Raw genomic sequence first — 20,103 nt, forward strand, 5'->3', positions numbered from 1 at the left:
CAACCTTATCTGCATATGCACCAAACTTTATATCTGCATTCTTCACGTTTCAGCTACATGTTTCAGACTCCCTGTATTCACAGGCCTTCTCACAGGTCCGGCCCTAGTGGGATAGCATTCACAAAACATCTGTGTATTTGTGTGTGCGTGTGTTTGTCTGTTGAATATACAAATAAATAGTGTGTACAAAATACATCATATTTATCTATTGTATAAAAGCGTATAATACATGACAAAATAAGATTAAGGTCTATATATTACAGGTTAAACAACTGTATGGCATTTCTAGTTGTAGTCTCAACAACTTCTTCTAAACTAACTCCATAACACTTGGCTACGGTATCTGCTACCAGTACTAGGGTGCATGGTTCATTACGTCCCTGTTTAATGTCAGTGAAATCCACTCCTTGAAAACCATCCTTAGGAATATTAGGCATCAGGAAAGGACAATTAGTCTCAATCACTAGCCGATCCAGAGGGATTACTTTATCCTTTAAGATTGATCGTAGTTCTGCACCTTCGTCAGGCTTACTGACAAAACCTGTTATCCCAATATAGAAGCCACGCTGAATATAGAAATCAGCTTGTTTATGTGTCCCAGTGAAGCAGTGAATGAGGGTGGGTGGCAAGGAGGCCTTATGACTGAGTAACTTATCTGTTAGATCCTTGTTAGAATCTCTGTTATGAACAAATAATGGCTTCCTAGTTTGACACGCAATTGCTATCTGTGTAAAGACAATCATTAAAAAATAACGGCACAGGAGAACACAGTATAAGGGAATTTGTTATTTCAGCATATATACTTGAGGTTATATGAAAATGAATACCAGAGCAGTACATAGGTCATTGGACAACACATGAAAAACAGAAAACTGGTAAAGAAAGTGATTTTGCTCATGCTTAAGCCTGGTGTGAAAATCAGCAGAACAACCTCACTCAGAACCCAAACTCCCGAGCCACCACAACATTGCTGTTAAGGGGTTTACAACATATCTGATTAGTTATTTCTTTTAAGCAAAAGCTTTCATTTCAATACCACCACAGACCTGCGCCATCTCCAATATGTCTAGTGAGTCTCAGTGACCGTAAAGTTTTGAGTTGCCTTGCACAAATTCCCCTATTGCCTGAAATTATGGACAGCTTCATATGTATAGTTGCTATGAAATACAACAAAATTGTTTTGAATAAATGCTGGGTCACAAATAAATACTTGGTGTAGTTGTACAATAGTTTCTAACAATTTACGCAGTGTAAAAATTACCAAAGTGAACATGACTTTCTTTGAGACTAAATCAGCTTTATACTTCAAAGGAAATAGCAAGGGGTGCGGTATGGAAATACATGTATTATTGTGAATGATAGCCATGTATTGTAGTTTAGTGGATGGGGCAACAATTTCTAGTCCTGATTCAGAACAACTATATACATGTATTTTACCTACCTGGTCTTCAAAAGCTTCCCACTGTTTATCAAAGCTGGATAACATCCTAAAGTAGTCCAGTCCACACACCCCAATAGCTATTACTTGGGGATGATCCAACAGTGACCTCAACAAGGCACCACTCTCAGGAGTCCATTGCTGTAATGTAATAAGGTACTTAGTGTATCATAGTAGAGTGCCTTATAATTTATAATGTGAAGATTTCATGTACAGTATCTAGTGGTATATTATATAGTTATACAACGGCCACTAGTGCTCTGCCTGATATAAACGCACGAGCCTGAGGGCCGTTAGGCCCGAAGGCAAGTGCGTTTATACAGGCAGAGCACGAGTGCACGTTGTATAACTGTTATGTACCACTCACCTATTAGGTGGGGAGAGTCTCACAAGACAGCTGTAACACTTATAAAGGCCAGGTTTCTAACATCGATTGTGGGTAACCAAGCCAGACGTTGCGATTACGTTCCCCCTGCCACCTGAGATACTGAAAGCTAGTACGCTATGGGTTATATCACTAACCTGCATTTGCTGTTCGACTCTCATCATGTAGTGCTCAGCATGCCAGCGTGCCATATAGACTAAGCACCAGACTAATCACCATAGTGATTCTCTCGAGCGAAAAAAAGCAGCTAAATAGACGGTTTAAGTAAACAAAACCTAACTACTAAACGATACTAGTCTAATTCTTACTATTTACACTGGCTAAACTCGAATCTGGTGGCATAACAAAACTGGTTCCCACAATCGAACATAAAGATTAGAATATATTTGTTTTATTGAGTCATTGTCGAAGTGGGCTACAGTTTAATCTGGGCTGAGATGGCACCAGACCAGTAAGGTGTATAAGTACGTTTATATATGTAGACTAGAGTTGTGGCCACCCGCGTTGGCTTTTTCAATCACCATTGGCTGCTTGAAAACATTATACGTATTGGTGACGTTATGGCCCACAATCGACCTTTACATGTCAGGTTATAAAAGAATTCGAGTGATCTGTGAAGTGTCTTTCCACCTATTAGGTGAGGTGTCGTAGTGGTCTTCGCCACCAGCACTTGTGCTATGCTACACAAAACCAGAGCCAGTGCAATATCTGTATATTGCACTGCGGTCGGTGCATTATAACTTATAATGCACTCGTTGTGGTCTACAAAACCGCAACCAGTGCGTTATAAGTTATAATGCACTCGCTGCGGTCTGCAGCAGTGCAATATACAAATTATGACACTGGCGGTGCCTTTGAACTGCCCACGCAGAGTGGTACATACACATACTAGCCATAGTGTGATAATCTGTGAAGCTGCAGTTGAGCATGCAAAGGTGCATGAAATACACACCTTTGCTTCATGCTTGAAATTTCAAGTTGATGTTTTTCAATAACTTAGCCAATGTACAACCTAGTGCTAAGCCACTTCAATTCCAACCATTTTCACCTTGTAGTTAACAATTCTATGCTTTTCTTTTAAACAGTGTCAAAAGTGGTGAGAATGCACCCCTACGTGTGGACATTAATAATCCCATCAAGGATGAATTCAAAGTGTACTATTGCAGAGTAACACTTACCTGATGCCTCTACCAACTTTTGATGGTCTGCAGTGCATAATTTTGAAGTTATTTAGCAAGAAAGTAGGCCGTATGGCAGGGTTCACTCCATAATTACATCAATAATCACATGATGGCAGCTAATGCTGTTTGTCATTGAATAATCAGAGTTGTGCATTTAAAACATGAATAACGTTGCATGAACAGCAGTCAATAGAGCTTGTTCTTTTAGTACACTAACAATGGCGGATCCAGGATGGGGCATTTGGGGCAAATGCCCCCCCCCCCTTTCAAGAAATTGCATACAAGATCGAGATACTCTAATAGAGCAGTCAATTACTCTTAGACTTACCTATGAAGCTATAAATAGGATTTTATTTACATAACAGACGTGATATATTTGGTAAAGGATAACTAGCTATTATTGTTGACCTTTTTTTTTTTTTTTTGGTCTTCAACTGTTTTCCAGCAAGGTGCCCTCCCCCCCCTCTTTCCAAATTCTGGATCCGCCCCTGACTAAGACACTTCACTGTCATATTTGGTAATATCATGACATAATATACTCTGAAACAAATTTCAAGTCCATTCAGCCTTAAATAGTTTGTAAATAATTATATGGAATACATTTATTGGATCTGTGTTATACACGAAAATTGTTTTACATTAAGTGGTAAGTGTGACTGCTCTATTAGAGTATGTATGTCTATAATTGTGACACCAATAGTATTGACTGTATTACACGCATTTTCTCTCTTTCTAACAGAATCAGACAGCATGACAGTGCTGAGTAAGCAGGGATCGGGCCGAAAATTTTGTGTGCTGCCCAAAATTCCGCCTTTGAAAGCACCCTGGAAACATCTTTGTGACGAAAATCACCTTTACGAAATAGTACTAGTTCATATGATATATAATATAATTACAGCATTAAATATAACAAAATGTTAACAGGTGGCCGAATATAGAAATTTTTTTTTAAATGCCAAAACTCAAATTTTAGACTCACTGCCCCACTGCCTGACCACAGTTACAAGGCTAGAGGCCAAACTAAGCAGCGGACGGTCACCATTTTACGCCACAATAACAAACTCACCAGTGGGATGTGCCTTTTGGGTTCCAAGGAGTGTAGGCCCTCTGTGCCTTGTCTTTTCATTTATATTCAATCAGACTACTTGTCTTCTTCATCCAATGAAACTATATCGAGGCATTAATTTTCCGTATCAACACTTTCTTTCAGTAGCACATTTAGACACCACAGAATAATTTCAGAGCTGGATTCTTGAAGCGCTTCAGTCCTGGCGCTTCAGTCCTGGTGCTTCAGTCCTGGTGCTTCAGTCCTGGCGCTTCAGTCCTGGCACTACTATAAGAAGTACACTAGCTAGATATCTGCAACTTCGCTATAATTTCAGAGCTGGATTCTTGAAGCGCTTCAGTCCTGGCGCTTCAGTCCTGGTGCTTCAGTCCTGGCACTACTATAAGTACACTAGCTAGATATCTGCAACTTCGCTATTGGGATATGCGCCTACAAAAGAGCGGGTGCTGCCAGACTAATTCACGATAGGTTTGCAACTACACCCATCTAGATTGACTAATCGCGATAGAGTACAGAGACCACACCTCTTCACAATCTAGCTTTTTGCTAAACAGAGAACAAGACTTTATTGGTGTAGCTAGCTGTACACCCCTTGTCTGACTCGAGATACTCTAATACAACAGTCACTATAATACAGCAGTCATGCATTTATGATATTCTAATAGAACAGTCCTTGAGCTACAACAAAAAACTAAAACTAGTATATTTAAAAAATTGTCAATTAAAAAAAATGAAGTAGGGGTCTATGCAATAAAAAGTAATGAAACAAGAGATGAATGATGGTATTACAGCATAAATCGGTGGGAAAGTCCCTACTTTGGCACTGAATAAAATAAATATAATTGTTACAGCTAATGTGCCAAAGTAGGGACTTTCCCATTCAGCTTTGCTGTAATACCATCGTTTATCTCTTGTTTCATTACTTTTTATTGCATAGATCCCACTTCATTTTTTTTAAATTTACAATTTAAAAAAAATATTAGTATTCACTATGGCACAAAATATCCATAGAAGGATTATTGACTATTGTAGTGATGACATTCAGTTTGTGTTGATAGATATTACTTTGTATGACATAACCATTTCCAATGCAAAATGGTTGAAACACTCTAATAGAGCAGTCACAAAACTACAGGTCATATCAGTCTACTGTTAACGCAACACATTTAACAGCACATTAAGTTTCCACATTCAGCACACAAAAATCGTCAAAATTCACTACATGTGGAACCTCTCTTATCTGGGTGGCTGGCAAATCCATGTCTCAGAAGGTTTGTGCGCACACATACAACACACTCACACACATACTTTAGCCTCGTGAGGGTGTACACCTACAGTACAGTACAATACTCCTGGTAGGGTCTCAGCCAGAATGAGGGCCTTTTGAGCATCCTCTAACGTTGAACTAGTAATAATCATCTTATGTACACCAGATGATAATGCCCTTGATATCACCTGCTCCACATTCTCTCTGTACCTAATGGAGACACATTTGAGCAAGATTTTAATAATAGAATGTTATCCTTTATACCATCTGTTTCACTCATGAATATGAAATCATGATATGTGGGAATTTCTTTAATACTGCATTGGCCCAAATGCTCTGTTACAATATTTTAATTAATAAGTTATAAATTTCAGGAACCACACAAGGTACAGGACAAGCATGTCCAACCCTAATGGTGACATGTCTTACTTCCTATATCCTGATTTTGCTAGATAGGTCATTTTTGAAATAATAACTAGGGACACATGAGAAGCCTAAAGGCTCTAAATACAAAACAGTCAGAATGTTGACATTAAAAGGCTGAATAAAAAGCCCAGACCCAGTGGTAACTTGATCCCCCAGCAACATCTCTCAGTCTAGACATAGGAGCCACAATAGTTTCCTCTACATTCTACCTTCTCTTAAACAACATTCACAGAAGGTGACATTTATTGTATACACCCTGAGGGGCACAAGAGTGTGAAATGTGTATTACTATAATTGATGGTCACTGTTAAGAAAATTAGACATGGATGTCGAAATGCATAGTAGACCATGATGATCAATTACTCTAATAAAACATACAGCCTACAGTACATAACCTGATACTGTGCAAACACCTAAAAGCACAGCCAAGAAAAAATCATCATGTGAGGCACACCAGACTGCCCTAGTAGAGTACCTCACCCATTTCCAGTACTACTGTTGTCCCTACAAACATAGTGACCATATTTTTACCAAGGCAGCTGCTTCAGTCGCTCAGTGGTACTGTATAGTAACACAACAACAAACTTTACAAATGATACTTCAAAACAACCAGGCCTTTTACACATTAGTATAAACATTCAATCTGGATGTTGTGTAACATGGTAAGCAAGTACCTACAGACGTATTATTGTATCAAGACACACGGTAGTGTGTCGTGCGGCCCAAGAAGCCGGCGCGTAACACCCGTGAGTATATTGACAGGAAGAAAGAAAACGCAATTTTCGCACCTCCGTAGCTCTGTGCTTCCTTGATGAAACAAGACGATTTTTGCTGTGGACATGCCCCCCAACTGCAGCACTCTACATTCCAAATTTGAGCGAAATCGCTTCGCGCGTTCCCGAGATATGCGACTTCAAAAATTGGCTGAGTTTCTTCGTTTTTTTTTTCTTCTTCTTCTTCTTCTTATTTTTCTTTTTCTTGTCGCACACTTACAAAAACTGCTATAAAACTCGAACGCGTTATCCGATTGCCTTGAAATTTGGCACACAGAAGGGGGGTATAAAGGCGCATCTCGGTACCAACTTTGGCTGGAATACCATAAACAGACAAAGAGTTATGAGCGATTATGCACGAAAAATAACACCAATATGTTGTCACGCCTACAGGGTAAACCGCGTATGGGAAGAAGCTGAAAATCGGTGGGTGAATAGGTTAACTATTGAACCTCAAACCTTTTGTGGTTTGAAAGAAATCGAGCTAAAAACCAGGAAGATACAGCGAAAAAATCAACAGTGTGTAACAATTACGCAATCGAGATTAGCTAATTTTTAATATTTTTATTTTATTATTATTATTATTATTATGCTTGCCACGCCTACCAGGTAAACCGCTTGGGGTAATGCTTTCAAAATCGCTGTACAGATGGAGTTATCATCTTAGAAAGGCTCTTCAATGGTGTAGAAGAATCAGACTTAAATCCACGGAGTTATAACACGAAATCCAACTTGGTGTAGCAAGTGCGAGATTGAGATACTCTAATAGAGCAGTCATCCTAATAGAGCAGTCACCCTGAACAGAATTAAAGAGATCAGTTAGAAATAAGTAACCTGTATAGAGATCAGCTACAAACAAATCACCCTGTAGAGAGTTCAGCTACAAACAATTCACCCTGTTAAAACATCAGTTAGAAGAAGATTTCTTGTAGAGAGTTCAAATACAAACAAATCACCCTGTTGAAAGATCAGCTAGAAGATGTCACCTTGTAGATAGTTCAGTTACAAAGAAACCACCATGTAGAGAATTCAGCTACAAACTAGTGACCCTGTAGATACATCAGCTAGAAGAAGTTACCTTGTAGAGAGTTCAGCTACAAAGAAACCATTCTGTAAAGAGCTCAGCTGCAAACAAATCACCTATACAGAATTCAGCTACAAACAAATCACCCTGTAGAGAGATCAGCTAGAAGAAGTTACCTTGTAGATAGTTCAGCTACAAACAAATCATCCTGTAGAGAGATCAGCTAGAAGAAGTTACCTTGTAGATAGTTCAGCTACAAACAATTCACCCTGTACAGAGCTCAGTTAAAAGAGGTTTCCTTGTAAAAAGTTCAGCTACAAACAAATCACCCTGTAGAGAGATAAGTAAGAAGAAGTTACCTTGTAGATCGTTCTGCTACAAACAATTCACCCTGTAAAGAGATCAGCTAGAAGAAGTTACCTTGTAGAGAGTTCAGCTACAAAGAAACCATCATGTAGAGAATTCAGCCGCAAACAAATCATGTATAGAGAGTTCAGCTACAAACAAATCTCCCTGTAGAGAGATCAGCTAGAAGAAGTTTCCTTGTAGAGAGTTCTGCTACAAACAAATCACCCCGTAGAAAGATCAGCTAGAAGAAATCACCTCATAGAGAGTTCAGCTTCAAAGAAACACTCATGTGAGAGTTCAGGTACAAACAAATTGTCCTGTAGAGAGATCAGCTAGAAGAAGTTACCTTGTAGAGAGTTCAGCTACAAAGAAACCATCATGTAGATAGTTCAGGTACAAACAAATCACCCTGTAGAAAGATCAGCTATAGAAGAAATCACCTTGTAGAGAGTTCAGCTACAAAGAATCTATCGTGTAGAGAGTTTAACTACAAACAAATCACCCTGTAGAAAGATCAGCTATAGAAGAAATCACCTTGTAGAGAGTTCAGCTACAAAGAAACCATCATGTAGAGAGTTCAGCTACAAACAAATCGGCCTGTAGAGAGATCAGCTAGAAGAAATTACCTTGTAGAGAGTTCAGCTACAAAGAAACAATCATGTAGAGAGTTCAGCTGCAAACAAATCACCTGTAGAGAGTTCAGCTAGAAACAAGTCACCCTGTAGAGAGATCAGCTAGAAACAAGTCACCTTGTAGAGAGTTCAGCTAGAAGAAGTAACATTGTAGAGCTACAAAGAAGCTACCATGTAGAGTTCAGCTGCAAACAAATCACCCTGTAGAGAACTCAGCTACAAACAAATCGCCCTGTAGAAAGATTAGCTAGAAGAAGTTACTTTATAGGGAGTTCAGCTATGAACAGATCACCCTGTAGAGAGTTCAGCTACAAACAAATCACCCTGTAGAGAGTTAAGTTACAAAGAAACCACCATGTAGAGAGTTCAGCTACAAAAAAAATCAATCACTCTGTAGAGAGTTCAGCTAGAAGAAGTCACCTTGTAGAGAGTTAAGCTGCAAATAAATCACCCTGTAGAGAATTCAGCTACAAACAAATCACCCTGTAGAAAGATCAGCTAGAAGAAGTTACCTTGTAGAGAGTTCAGCTACAAAGAAACCACCATGTAGAGAGTTCAGCTGCAAACAAATCACCTGTAGAGAATTCAGCTAGAAACAAGTCACCCTGTAGAGAGATCAGCTAGAAACAAGTCACCCTGTAGAGAGTTCAGCTAGAAGAAGTCACATTGTAGAGAGTTCAGCTACAAAGAAACTACCACGTAGAGAATCCAGCTGCAAACAAATCATCCTGTAGAGAGTTCAGCTAGAAGAAGTCACCTTTTAGAGAGTTCAGCTACAAAGCAACCACCATGTAAAGAGTTCAGCTGCAAAAAACTCAATCACCTTGTAGAAAGATCGGCTAGAAGAAGTTACCTTGTAGAGAGTTCAGCTACAAAGAAACCACCATGTAGAGAGTTCAGCTGCAAACAAATCACCTGTAGAGAGTTCAGCTAGAAACAAGTCACCCTGTAGAGAGTTCAGCTAGAAGAAGTCACATTGTAGAGAGTTCAGCTACAATGAAACTCCCATGTAGAGAGTTCAGCTGCAAACAAATCACCCTGTAGAGAACTCAGCTACAAACAAATATGCAGTGAAAAAGATCAGCTAGAAGAAGTTACCTTGTAGAGAGTTCAGCTACAACGAAACCACCATGTAGAGAGTTCAGCTACAAACAAATCACCTGTAGAGAGTTCAGCTAGAAACAAGTCACCCTGTAGAGAGATCAGCTAGAAACAAGTCACCTTGTAGAGAGTTCAGCTAGAAGAAGTCACATTGTAGAGAGTTCAGCTACAAAGAAACCACCATTTAGAGAGTTCAGCTGCAAACAAATCACCCAGTAGAAAGTTCAGCTATGAACAGATCACCCTGTTGAGAGTTCAGTTAGAAACAAGGAATCCTGTAGAGAAATCACCTAGAAGTATCGCCTTGTAGAGTTCAGCTACAAACAAATCACCTGTAGAGAGTTCAGCTACAAACAAATCACCCTGTAGAGAGATCAGCTAGAAGAAGTTACCTTGTAGGGATTTCAGCTACAAACAAATCACCCTGTAGAGAGTTCAGCTACAAAGAAACTATTCTGTAAAGAGCTCAGCTGCAAACAAATCACTTGTACAGAATTCAGCTACAAACAAATCGCCCTGTAGAGAGATCAGCTAGAAGAAATTACCTTGTAGATAGTTCAGCTACAAACAAATCACCCTGTAGAAAGATCAGTTAGAAGAACTTACCTTGGAGAAAGTTCAGCTACAAAGAAACCATTTTGTAAAGAGCTCAGCTGCAAACAAATCACCTGTACAGAATTCAACTACGAACAAATCACCCTGTAGAGATCAGCTATAAGAAGTTACCTTGTAGATAGTTCAGCTACAAACAAATCTCCCTGTAGAGAGATCAGCTAGAAGAAATTACCTTGTAGAGAGTTCAGCTACAAAGAAACCACCATGTAGAGAGTTCAGCTGCAAAGAAATCACCCTGTAGAAAATTCTGCCAGAAACAAATTGCCCTGTAGAAAGATCAGTTAGAAGAAGTTACCTTTTAGAGAGTTCAGCTACAAAGAAACCATTCTGTAAAGAGCTCAGCTGCAAACAAATCACCTATACAAAATTCAGCTACAAACACATCACCTGTAGAGAGATCAGCTAGAAGAAGTTACCTTGTAGATCGTTCAGCTACAAACAATTCACCCTGTAGAGAGAGCAATTAGAAGAAGTCACCTTGTAGAGTGTTCAGTTACAAAGAAACCACCATGGAGATTTCTGTAATCAATATATGTGACCGGATTTGCGAAAAGGGGTCTTCCACACACATCCAATTCCGTAAATGTTGGAGACCATAACTCAGTGTTCAAGTAACATAATTATTAACCTGAACATTTCACCATGTATTCAGCTATAGTGGTGCTCACCACTGCCCAAATATCAAGGCAATAGCTCTTTCCAATCTGAAGTTATCAATTGTCAAAGTTGGCAAATTGGACCCCTTTTCGCAAATCCGGTCACATATGTATTATACAGTATATATAATTTGTACATTTACTGATAAAATATTTAAAGTACATCTACTTCATCTTTTCTTCTTCCTGTAGTAAAGAAAAAAACATAGGTTAAAAAAGTCCCAAAGCTGGCCATAGGCCGGTTTTGGGGTATACAAATACAAAAAGAAATGAAATCTAATCCAAAACAGCCAAGCTGTAAAAAAAGTGTGCGGCCCTCAGAAAGGCTATGGTGAAAAAAGATGTGAAATCCAAGGTGGCGGCCAAGAAATGGCTGTGATGGTAGGTTAGTGGTAAAAATTTTAATAATGACAATTCAGGTGAATTTTTGTGCCGCTTCACAAAAATTCACCTGAATTGTCGTTATTAAAATTTTTACCACTAACCTACCATCACAGCCATTTCTTGGCCGCCACCTTGGATTTCACATCTTTTTTCACCATAGCCTTTCTGAGGGCCGCACACTTTTTTTACAGCTTGGCTGTTTTGGATTAGATATCAATTTACATCTCCAAATGGGAGAAATTGTAAATCTTTACATGTGCGTATATTCCCTATCCTACTGTTCAACAGGTCATGACTACACGTGCTATAGGAAAGTTAAAGAGAGAGAATCTCTTCCCTGCGTAGTAAGAGCTACGGAGCTTTAAATTTCAGTGTGCAAAATGTATGAACAAGACAATGCCTTTACCTGAAGTTGGTCAGGTTAGCTCCTACATCCACCATTTGTAGTCTACCGACATCAATGACAGGTTTAGCAGTTACCTCCTTCACTACTCCACTACCATCATCATCTGACACCTTCATCTTGCCTAGTGAATCTCTCAGCTTCTGTAACTTGGTGAGCTCCGACTGGGGAATACCCCTCCTAGGCCTGGACTGCATCACAACACCAGCCAACTCCTGTAAAAACAACACTGTATCTAATATGTGTCTGTACACTAGTATACCTCCTCTGTGTGTGTGGTACAGTAGAAATGAAAGGAACACAGTGCAATACAAAAGCCCACTCACAAAAGAACCTTTACTTGATTGGGGGTGTATTATTATTTCTGGAGCATTTTCAATGTTTAATTAGACAGGTACGTTGTATTGTGTGCTTTTATGCTTAGGAATCCAACTGTGCAGCATCAAATCACTATAATACAGTATACAGTACATGTAATCATACGGAAAAATCTTCGAATAGCTTAACACTAATTTAAAAGTCCAAAAAGGTTGCACAATTAATTTCTGGAAGTAAGACCATGGACAAGTAATTTTACAAGAGCATCTCTCCACACTTATCCCTTACCCCAGCCATTTCAGGTTTCTTCTGCCACTTGTCTGGCTTGCTCTGGTCCTTTGGTTTGGCCAGCGTTACCTTCAACTTCCTCCCCATCATTTCCTCATTGTTAAACTTCAACACCTCCTCTACTAGTGCCACATCCACAGTGACAAATGCAAACCCGATTTTCCTGCTGGGGTTGTGCCTAAATACCGGTATTTCCACTTCTGTCTGTGCTGGAAGCTTCAGAAAATTTATCAAATCATTTTCAGTGGCTGCAAATGGAATATTACCTGTACAATAGATCAGAACCAGATAAGTACAGAAACTACATGATACACTGGTAAATGGTCACCATGACGATTATCACATAAGAATACACAGTAACTATGATGTGTGATCAACCTCCTATAATAATACAAATCTTATTGGGACCTGCACCTCAATTAGTATTATAAAGCAAGCAGAACAGAGTAGTAAATTCCTTCTTACTACTGAGAGTAGTGTGTATACATTATAAGACATATGCTCAAGACTATAATTGTACCTTATAATTGGAAATTTTGACAAAATTTAAAAACGACGATGCGTTTTCGACCTTATTTTTTTGTAATCTACTTATCAGAAGTAGCTAGCTAGAGGAACTATATTAGTCGCATCTTAGAAATGCATGATAATCAAAAAATATATAACTATAAACAAAGTTCGAGTGTAAGATTTCTACTAGCTAGCTATAGGTACTGGGCCACTGGAATTAAGGCCAACACAATGCAAGTATACCATGAGTGACACCATGAATCTTGAAGCATAAGAGCTTGAGAAAATCATTAACCTAGCCTGAGTGAAATGTTATCTAGAAGGGCAGAAAAATGCTAACTAGTCATAGCTCAATTTGCAGGCCACTCATGCAGTGGTATAAAGCCATACAAAGTCCGCCAAACTACAAAGGTAGCTGGATGCAATTCTATGACAGCCAGATGGGCCGTAATCAATATCTGTGCTGAACAATCATAGCAGAGAATTCTACTGTAACTAGCTATGCGGTCAACACAACCCGATCATTGTTAGATTCCTCTAATAGTGAATTCGGTATTCTGTATTTCAGTAGCATGGTTTCAGTTTTCCGGCACCAAATATAGCATTGTGGCATAGTTAATACTGCATCTCAGTATGACTACTTGTACAGCAAGCTGAAACAATGGAACATCTGTAATATCACCTTAACCTTATAGCCATACTCATGCCAAGCAGTTTATGTAACTTTTCAAGTAACAGTAATGATACACGCATAATGCATCAAAATACCATTACTGACAAGCAAAGACATACAAATTCCACAAATCAAACTTCACAGTTTTCATGACGTCACTACTTGATTAGAGCTGTGTGATTAAATTGATTATGCAATTAACCGACAATCGTGATATGCAACAATCACAAAATTTTGAATTCATCGAGTAATCGGAAGTATATAATACATTCATTATAATCTACTATCAAGAGTCCAAATTATTCAGCTTTTAAACAAATGATGTTACTCTAGAACCAACCTGTATCGCACGTAATGCTAGTGATACAAAATAAATGCATAAATAAATAACAACTAACCAGTACGTCTTTTAAAAGGCACACAGCTCAGAGTATACAGAAAGCAATTAATCGCATAATCATGATTACTGGGCAGTAATCACTTGCAATTACACAGCTCTATAGTTGATGACAAATGCTTCACATAAACTAATAATGGTTCATGTGATTTTAAAACAGTGTTCAAGTAACTATCTGAATACCAAAATCTGTAACGAGCAGTAAAAGAATATTTGCAGTGTTTGTTTCAGCCCTTCATGCCTTCATTACACAGATCACATACAGTTACTAGGCCTAACAGTGACCATACAGCAGTAAAGAGATTCCCAATCTCCCTATGACCTGTCGTAGATGTGAGTAAGTAAGGCTACATAAATATATCCACAGCATAGAAATCAAACAAGGCTCCTTATAGATGACCTTGTTCAGCACAACTCAATCGACACACTTTCCAGCTACAAGGCAATCTGATTATCTCCACATCATCGCACTTGTACAGACCACATTACACTGAATATAAATAGCTTGAGTAATAATTATGTGTCCTCAAGGCCTAACCCAGTATGAGGTGCTTCATCCATAATCCACCTAGCCCCACCCCCGGGGTCCCATATACCAACTGTGAATTTAACCCCAGGGCTTTTGACAACAGAAGCTTTGTAAGATATAAATCCTCTATAGATTAGAATTGATTGTCTTGTAACTGGGATAGCCAGCTTGTTGCTGATAGTGCCCTAGGGAGCTGAAACATTACAGCTCCAGTAAAACAACATACAATAAATACAATTAATTATCAGCTACAAGCACATGATTAGGAGAAAGGGACAAGGTGGGGATTTAACAAGTTCCTTAGTCCCAGTACCAGGAAATTTGACATTCAAAATACCCCGTACTGCCCCATACCTACAATGGTGAGAATGACACTGATAGGTACATACGTGTTATAAAAGGTAGCATCACACTATGTTTGATTCCTTATCTGCACTGGAAATCAAGAACCATTTACAGGTCATTCAAATACCAACCACACCATTATCAGAATTATAGTCCAACAATGAAAGTTGTCAGCCATAGGGGTATCATGTAGGCATGCACTGAAGGTCAACCTGTGACTGCGATTTTGACCAGGCAAATTTTCACTTTGACCTGTATGTTAAACTATTTATCAGTGTTTGACTTGTGACATTTTGAGTGCTTCATCTAGCCATTGTTTTGTTCTGTATTTTCCAATGCGAACCTACGCTTGTAATGCCACTCCAAAAAATTCTCTGCTTCCCATCCTGTACTCAGGCATATTTATTTACATGTGGGCGGCCGGCCCATTTCCATTATTTCATTATGCACTTGTCAACTTCATGCCCCACCCCCCCACCCCCGGGCGTCCCCACACCCCAGGTGGGGATTTGACATTGCTTCTTGTCCCCACCCCTGGGGCAATTGACAGTTGTCAAATTCACTGACCGATTTTCGGTAGTTGCATTTCTAAGCAATAAAATCGCACTAGCTATAATTTTACTAGCTAGCTACAGGGCAGGTTTATTACTAGTCGCATACATGAAATATTCACTTAGTCATCCTTGAGGTGTTGTCAAATCCCCTACTATGGGGGTGGGGACATAGTCGGGATTTGACAGCCGATTTTGCCCCATTAGTGGGGAATTTGACACCACGATTTGTCAAATCCCCTGTATTCCCCCACCCTCCCCGGGGGTGGGGCATGAAATTGACAAATGCATATAAGATTGGCAGCTTTTCAAGCCATTATTTTCCTGGTACAACTATAAAAAAGCTGCATAAAAGCATGCTTAACTTGTTCCTTCCTTTCAAAAATAACACAAACGTGAAGTTGATTGCACTGCTGACACCGTTTTTACTGAGCCTGTCAGTATGCAAGAATAACCGGAAAATAATGGAAGAATACGGAATAGTTGATTATTTAGAGCTGACAGTAAGCGGTGGATGGGAAACAGAGAATCTATTTGGAGTGGCCTAATTGAGAGGTGTTAGTTTTTTGTTGGACACCACTACTAGAACAAAAACACCCGAGATATCTTAGCACACAACACTTACCGATAAATATTCTCTGGGTAATCTTTTCCGCCATGTTTCGGCATATCTACTGACTTCCTGATCAGTACACGAATTCGATCGTCGTTGCAGAGTAACGCACGTGATGAGTGTGCGCATTATTAAGAATACGTTGACTACTAATGTGCCACGTTTGGTTGTGATCAAAGGAGTTTATATTAGTAGAACGCTTCAGATTGGAAGAAGGTAATGATTTGATAATTCATACTACTCTCATGCGCATGTGCAAATAAAATTATGTCCAGTGGGGCGTGGCTTTGATCACCGATGCTGCTGCAACAAGCAGTGGTATCGTGCATTTATAGCATAGTTACAGATACATTATATTGTTTTACTTCACCATACTTTAGGTACAAGTGATATCACAGTACACATTTGTATGGCAAGACTGTTGTTCACTGCTTTACTGAGTTAGATGGCTCAAGGTATATTTATGAACATTGCATATTTCATAGTTTTTCTTTCTTTAGTTGTTTGCTACATCTACAGTGGTTATTGTGATACAATATGCAGTACAATAGAACAGCACATTAATGGTTGTTAAAGCATTTGTAAAAAGCATAACACCTTTCTGCTGGGCAAATGGAGAAATTGAACTCTTTGATGGTACATTGGAAATTATGCAAGTGGTTTGCTTTTGTGTGAGTATGGTACTGTTTCACTGTCATAGTTCAATATCTTCTGCATCATGTGATAGGGATATTTCGGCCTTTTCAGCATTTATGGGATTAATCATATATAATAGCGTTTGATATCACAAAGATTATTCTTGTTTTCATTAGCTATTGGTATATTGACAAGAAAGTGTCAGATGAAACAAAGTGTGAACTTATAATGCTAGGGCTTACAATTTTAGTATGGTGTGTTGCACTCAGAAAATCCCATTTTGATATCCGTTTAATTACCCCTAGCACAATGATATTTGTTTTAGTACAATTGATAATTGAGATAATCAAGCACATTGCTGTAGTGGAGTCCACTGTTGGGTTGGATGGACATGACTGTTTGCTTCTTTGACAGTAACGTGCTGTACATTGTGCATTACTTAATTCTAATTTCTAATGTGTTCGATGCAATCACCTTTATAGTGCTGATAAAATATGTAATGTTGTCACAGTGTGGTTTTAAACATTAAATATGACACCAGTAAAGCATGTGGTCCTGATCATATCACTCCAAAATTACTGAAACTTTCTGCAGAATTTATCAGTGGCCCACTAAGTCAATTATTTAATCAGTCAATGTCATCAGGAACTCTCCCCAAAGACTGGACAACAGCCAATATCGTTCCAATATATAAGAAAGGTGAGCGTTGTCTAGTAAATAACTACAGACCTATCAGCTTGACATCCATCATAGTGAAAGTAATGGAGAAAGTTATTAGCAGACAATTGGTAACTGTTTTAGAGAAGTCAGGGCATATCAGTAATAATCAATTTGGATTTCGTCTAACCGTTCTACTGTTACCCTGCTGTTGTCTGTTATACATGACTGAAGTTCATGTTTAGATCGTCGTAGCACTACTCATTGTGTCTTTTTGGACTTCGCTAAAGCTTTTGACTCAGTACCTCATGACCATCTTATTCTTAAACTTCATTGTTTGGGTGTCACTGGCCAGTTATTGCAGTGGATTCGATCTTTTCTAACTTGCCGATACCAACGAGTGATCATCAATGGTAGCTATTCCAACTGGCTCCCTGTTACATCAGGAGTGCCACAAGGCTCTGTTCTTGGCCCCCTTCTGTTTATATTATACATAGATGATTTGCAGAATGTTGTAAGCCACTCCACTTTGAAACTATTTGCAGATGGCGTTGCATTGTATAGAGAAATAAAACGTCCTGCTGACTGTTTGTTACTGCAGCAAGTTCTTGATAACATCTATTCTTGGACAATCAATTGCAAGTGGCAGCTACGTCTAAACGCATCTAAGTGTTTGGCATTTTTAATTTCAAACAAGAGGAAACTAATCAATTTTATGTATAACATCAACAGCATCACCATCTCATGAAATTCTATTGTTAAATATCTTGGTGTTCACATTCAATCTACCTTATCTTGGTCTCATCATTGTAAAGTTGTTTCTGCCAAGGCCAGGAGATCACTAAACCATCTGCGTCACAGTTTATGGGGAGCTACCACAGCTGCAAAATCTGTAGCTTACAAATGTTTAGTTAGACCACTGCTTGAGTACGCTTGTCAAGTGTGGAGTCCACATACTGCTCGTGATATATCTGGCCTAGAGTCTGTACAACGTCGTGCTACTAGGTGGGCATGTGGGAGCCAGTGGGATCCTATTTCCAGGAAATGGAGTAAGTCATCTGATGATTGTCTTAATTCACTGCGCTGGTCTAGTCTCACTGATCGTCATAACTATCTGTCTGTGTCAACACTGTATGATATCCTCAACAACAGAACATCTCTTAACTTTCATGATTACTATCACTGTAATACTTCCTGCACCAGAGCCCATGAACTGTCTATTGTACCTTTACTATCTTCTATCAACAGTCACCGTTATTCTTTTTTGTGAATACTGTATTAATTTGTGGAACACTGTATCATTTGATACACTCATTGTTAAATCTGTAAATTATTTTCGTCGCTCCATTTATCATCTTTTTTGTATGTCTCTGTGTGTGTTTTGCTTATTGTAACTATTGTTTCTTTTCTTTGTAGTGTACTTTTGTGTTGTTATTCTTTGTCCTTGTAGTGTTATTTTTGTAATGTATGTGTTTAGGGAAGCACCCTTGTACAGGCTATGCCTTTTAGTGCCACCCTGTCATTTTGGTAAATTAGATAAATAATAATAATAATATATAGCATAGACTGCAAGGGAGCCTAAGGCATTAATTTTAGGCAATACATTGTTCATTTGCTAATATTTATAAATATAAGTGTGTGTGTGTGTGTGTGTGTGTGTGTGTGTGTGTGTGTGTGTGTGTGTGTGTGTGTGTGTGTGTGTGTGTGTGTGTGTGTGTGTGTGTGTGTGTGTGTGTGTGTGTGTTTGTTTCCATCAACCATGAACATCTCCAAATACATAGTGCTTAGCTATCTAACTCTACTACTATTGTAAATCACTGGCCATGGTTTGCATGCAGCTGCAGCATTTGTGCCACCCTGGACCCTTATTTAGTAATTTCGTTGACTCAAAATGTCATTTTACTTCCAAAGAATAAAGATGCTAAACTTTTAAAACAAGTTCTTTATAGATGCTCTGCAAAAAATAATGTGCATATATAGCCGAGCCATGCTTAAAGCCTGCATGGGACTCCCACTCATATACAAAATATTGAGATGGTTCAGCAACGTACATGATTCTTGATGCGTTAAATCCTGACTATCAACATAACAGCATGTATTGTTTTTCTGCAGTGACCTACATACACAATATTCTACTCTGCTGTAAAATCATTGATATGTGTATAAATGCTTAGAATTCACACAAGACTGAGTTACGGTGTACTGAGGTTGGAGTACTAATAACAGCTGTAACTATGGTTGTTAATGTGATGCTGTTACCTTTTTGGTGAGACAAACATGGCAAAGCAGTTTGTGAGCTATAAGAATCCCCACTAGCATAGCTATGTACTTGCTATAGATTCTTTTGCAATTGATTTGTTTTAGTATGATGTCATTGCATGTTGTTTAATACACTGTAACATGATGATATAAATGCTCTTGGATTCCATGTCTTTTTGTACTGTAAAGCCAGCCACAGGTTTGTTTTTACCCACATCTCTTCCTATCAACAGACACAATGATGATTATAATGACAGAAGTTAAATTGCATTGCATGTTTTTATTCGACTATTGGTTATGTACATAAAATGTTCTAGAATTTCCATTGGCAACTAGATCTATCAACTTAACTAGAGTTTCTATTTATAAGGTTGCTAGCTACACAGCAACTACCATAATTGCAGTGGCTCAGTGGTTAAGGATTGAGTGTTAATAAAGGTCCCTAGTTTTTATTTTTGTGCACTTTTCATCCTGTTGTGGCTGTTCTAATGGACTGTCACAGCCCCACGATTTCAAATTTGCTTAGTTTTGTTTTGTAACTCAGTTTTTTTTTTGAAACCATCAAAAGGTACTGCTACCATATGGATAGCCTAGCTACATACACACCAATCTACGAGGTATTCCTATC

The 20,103-nt window shown here is 38.7% G+C and overlaps 1 protein-coding gene and 1 long non-coding RNA gene across 2 annotated transcripts; one reads left to right on the plus strand and one right to left on the minus strand.

Annotated features, from left to right (window-relative positions):
- Positions 1–112: 112 nt before the first annotated feature.
- Positions 113–16,086, minus strand: LOC136253486 (3'-5' ssDNA/RNA exonuclease TatD-like). The gene is made up of 6 exons (XM_066046164.1): positions 15,936–16,086; positions 12,306–12,571; positions 11,703–11,914; positions 5,379–5,547; positions 1,442–1,579; positions 113–725 (listed from the first exon to the last, which is right to left on the minus strand). Exons 1-6 carry the CDS (start codon positions 15,967–15,969, stop codon positions 258–260), a joined length of 1,287 nt encoding a protein of 428 aa, XP_065902236.1. The 5' UTR covers positions 15,970–16,086; the 3' UTR covers positions 113–257.
- On the plus strand, positions 15,771–18,771 carry LOC136253503 (uncharacterized). Its single transcript, XR_010700158.1, has 2 exons — positions 15,771–17,258; positions 17,313–18,771. It is a non-coding gene; the product is annotated as an uncharacterized lncRNA (long non-coding RNA).
- The last annotated feature ends 1,332 nt before the right edge of the window (positions 18,772–20,103 follow it).

This window comes from Dysidea avara, chromosome 1 (genome assembly GCF_963678975.1).
Source record: "Dysidea avara chromosome 1, odDysAvar1.4, whole genome shotgun sequence".
NCBI classification, from domain to species: Eukaryota; Metazoa; Porifera; class Demospongiae; order Dictyoceratida; family Dysideidae; genus Dysidea; species Dysidea avara.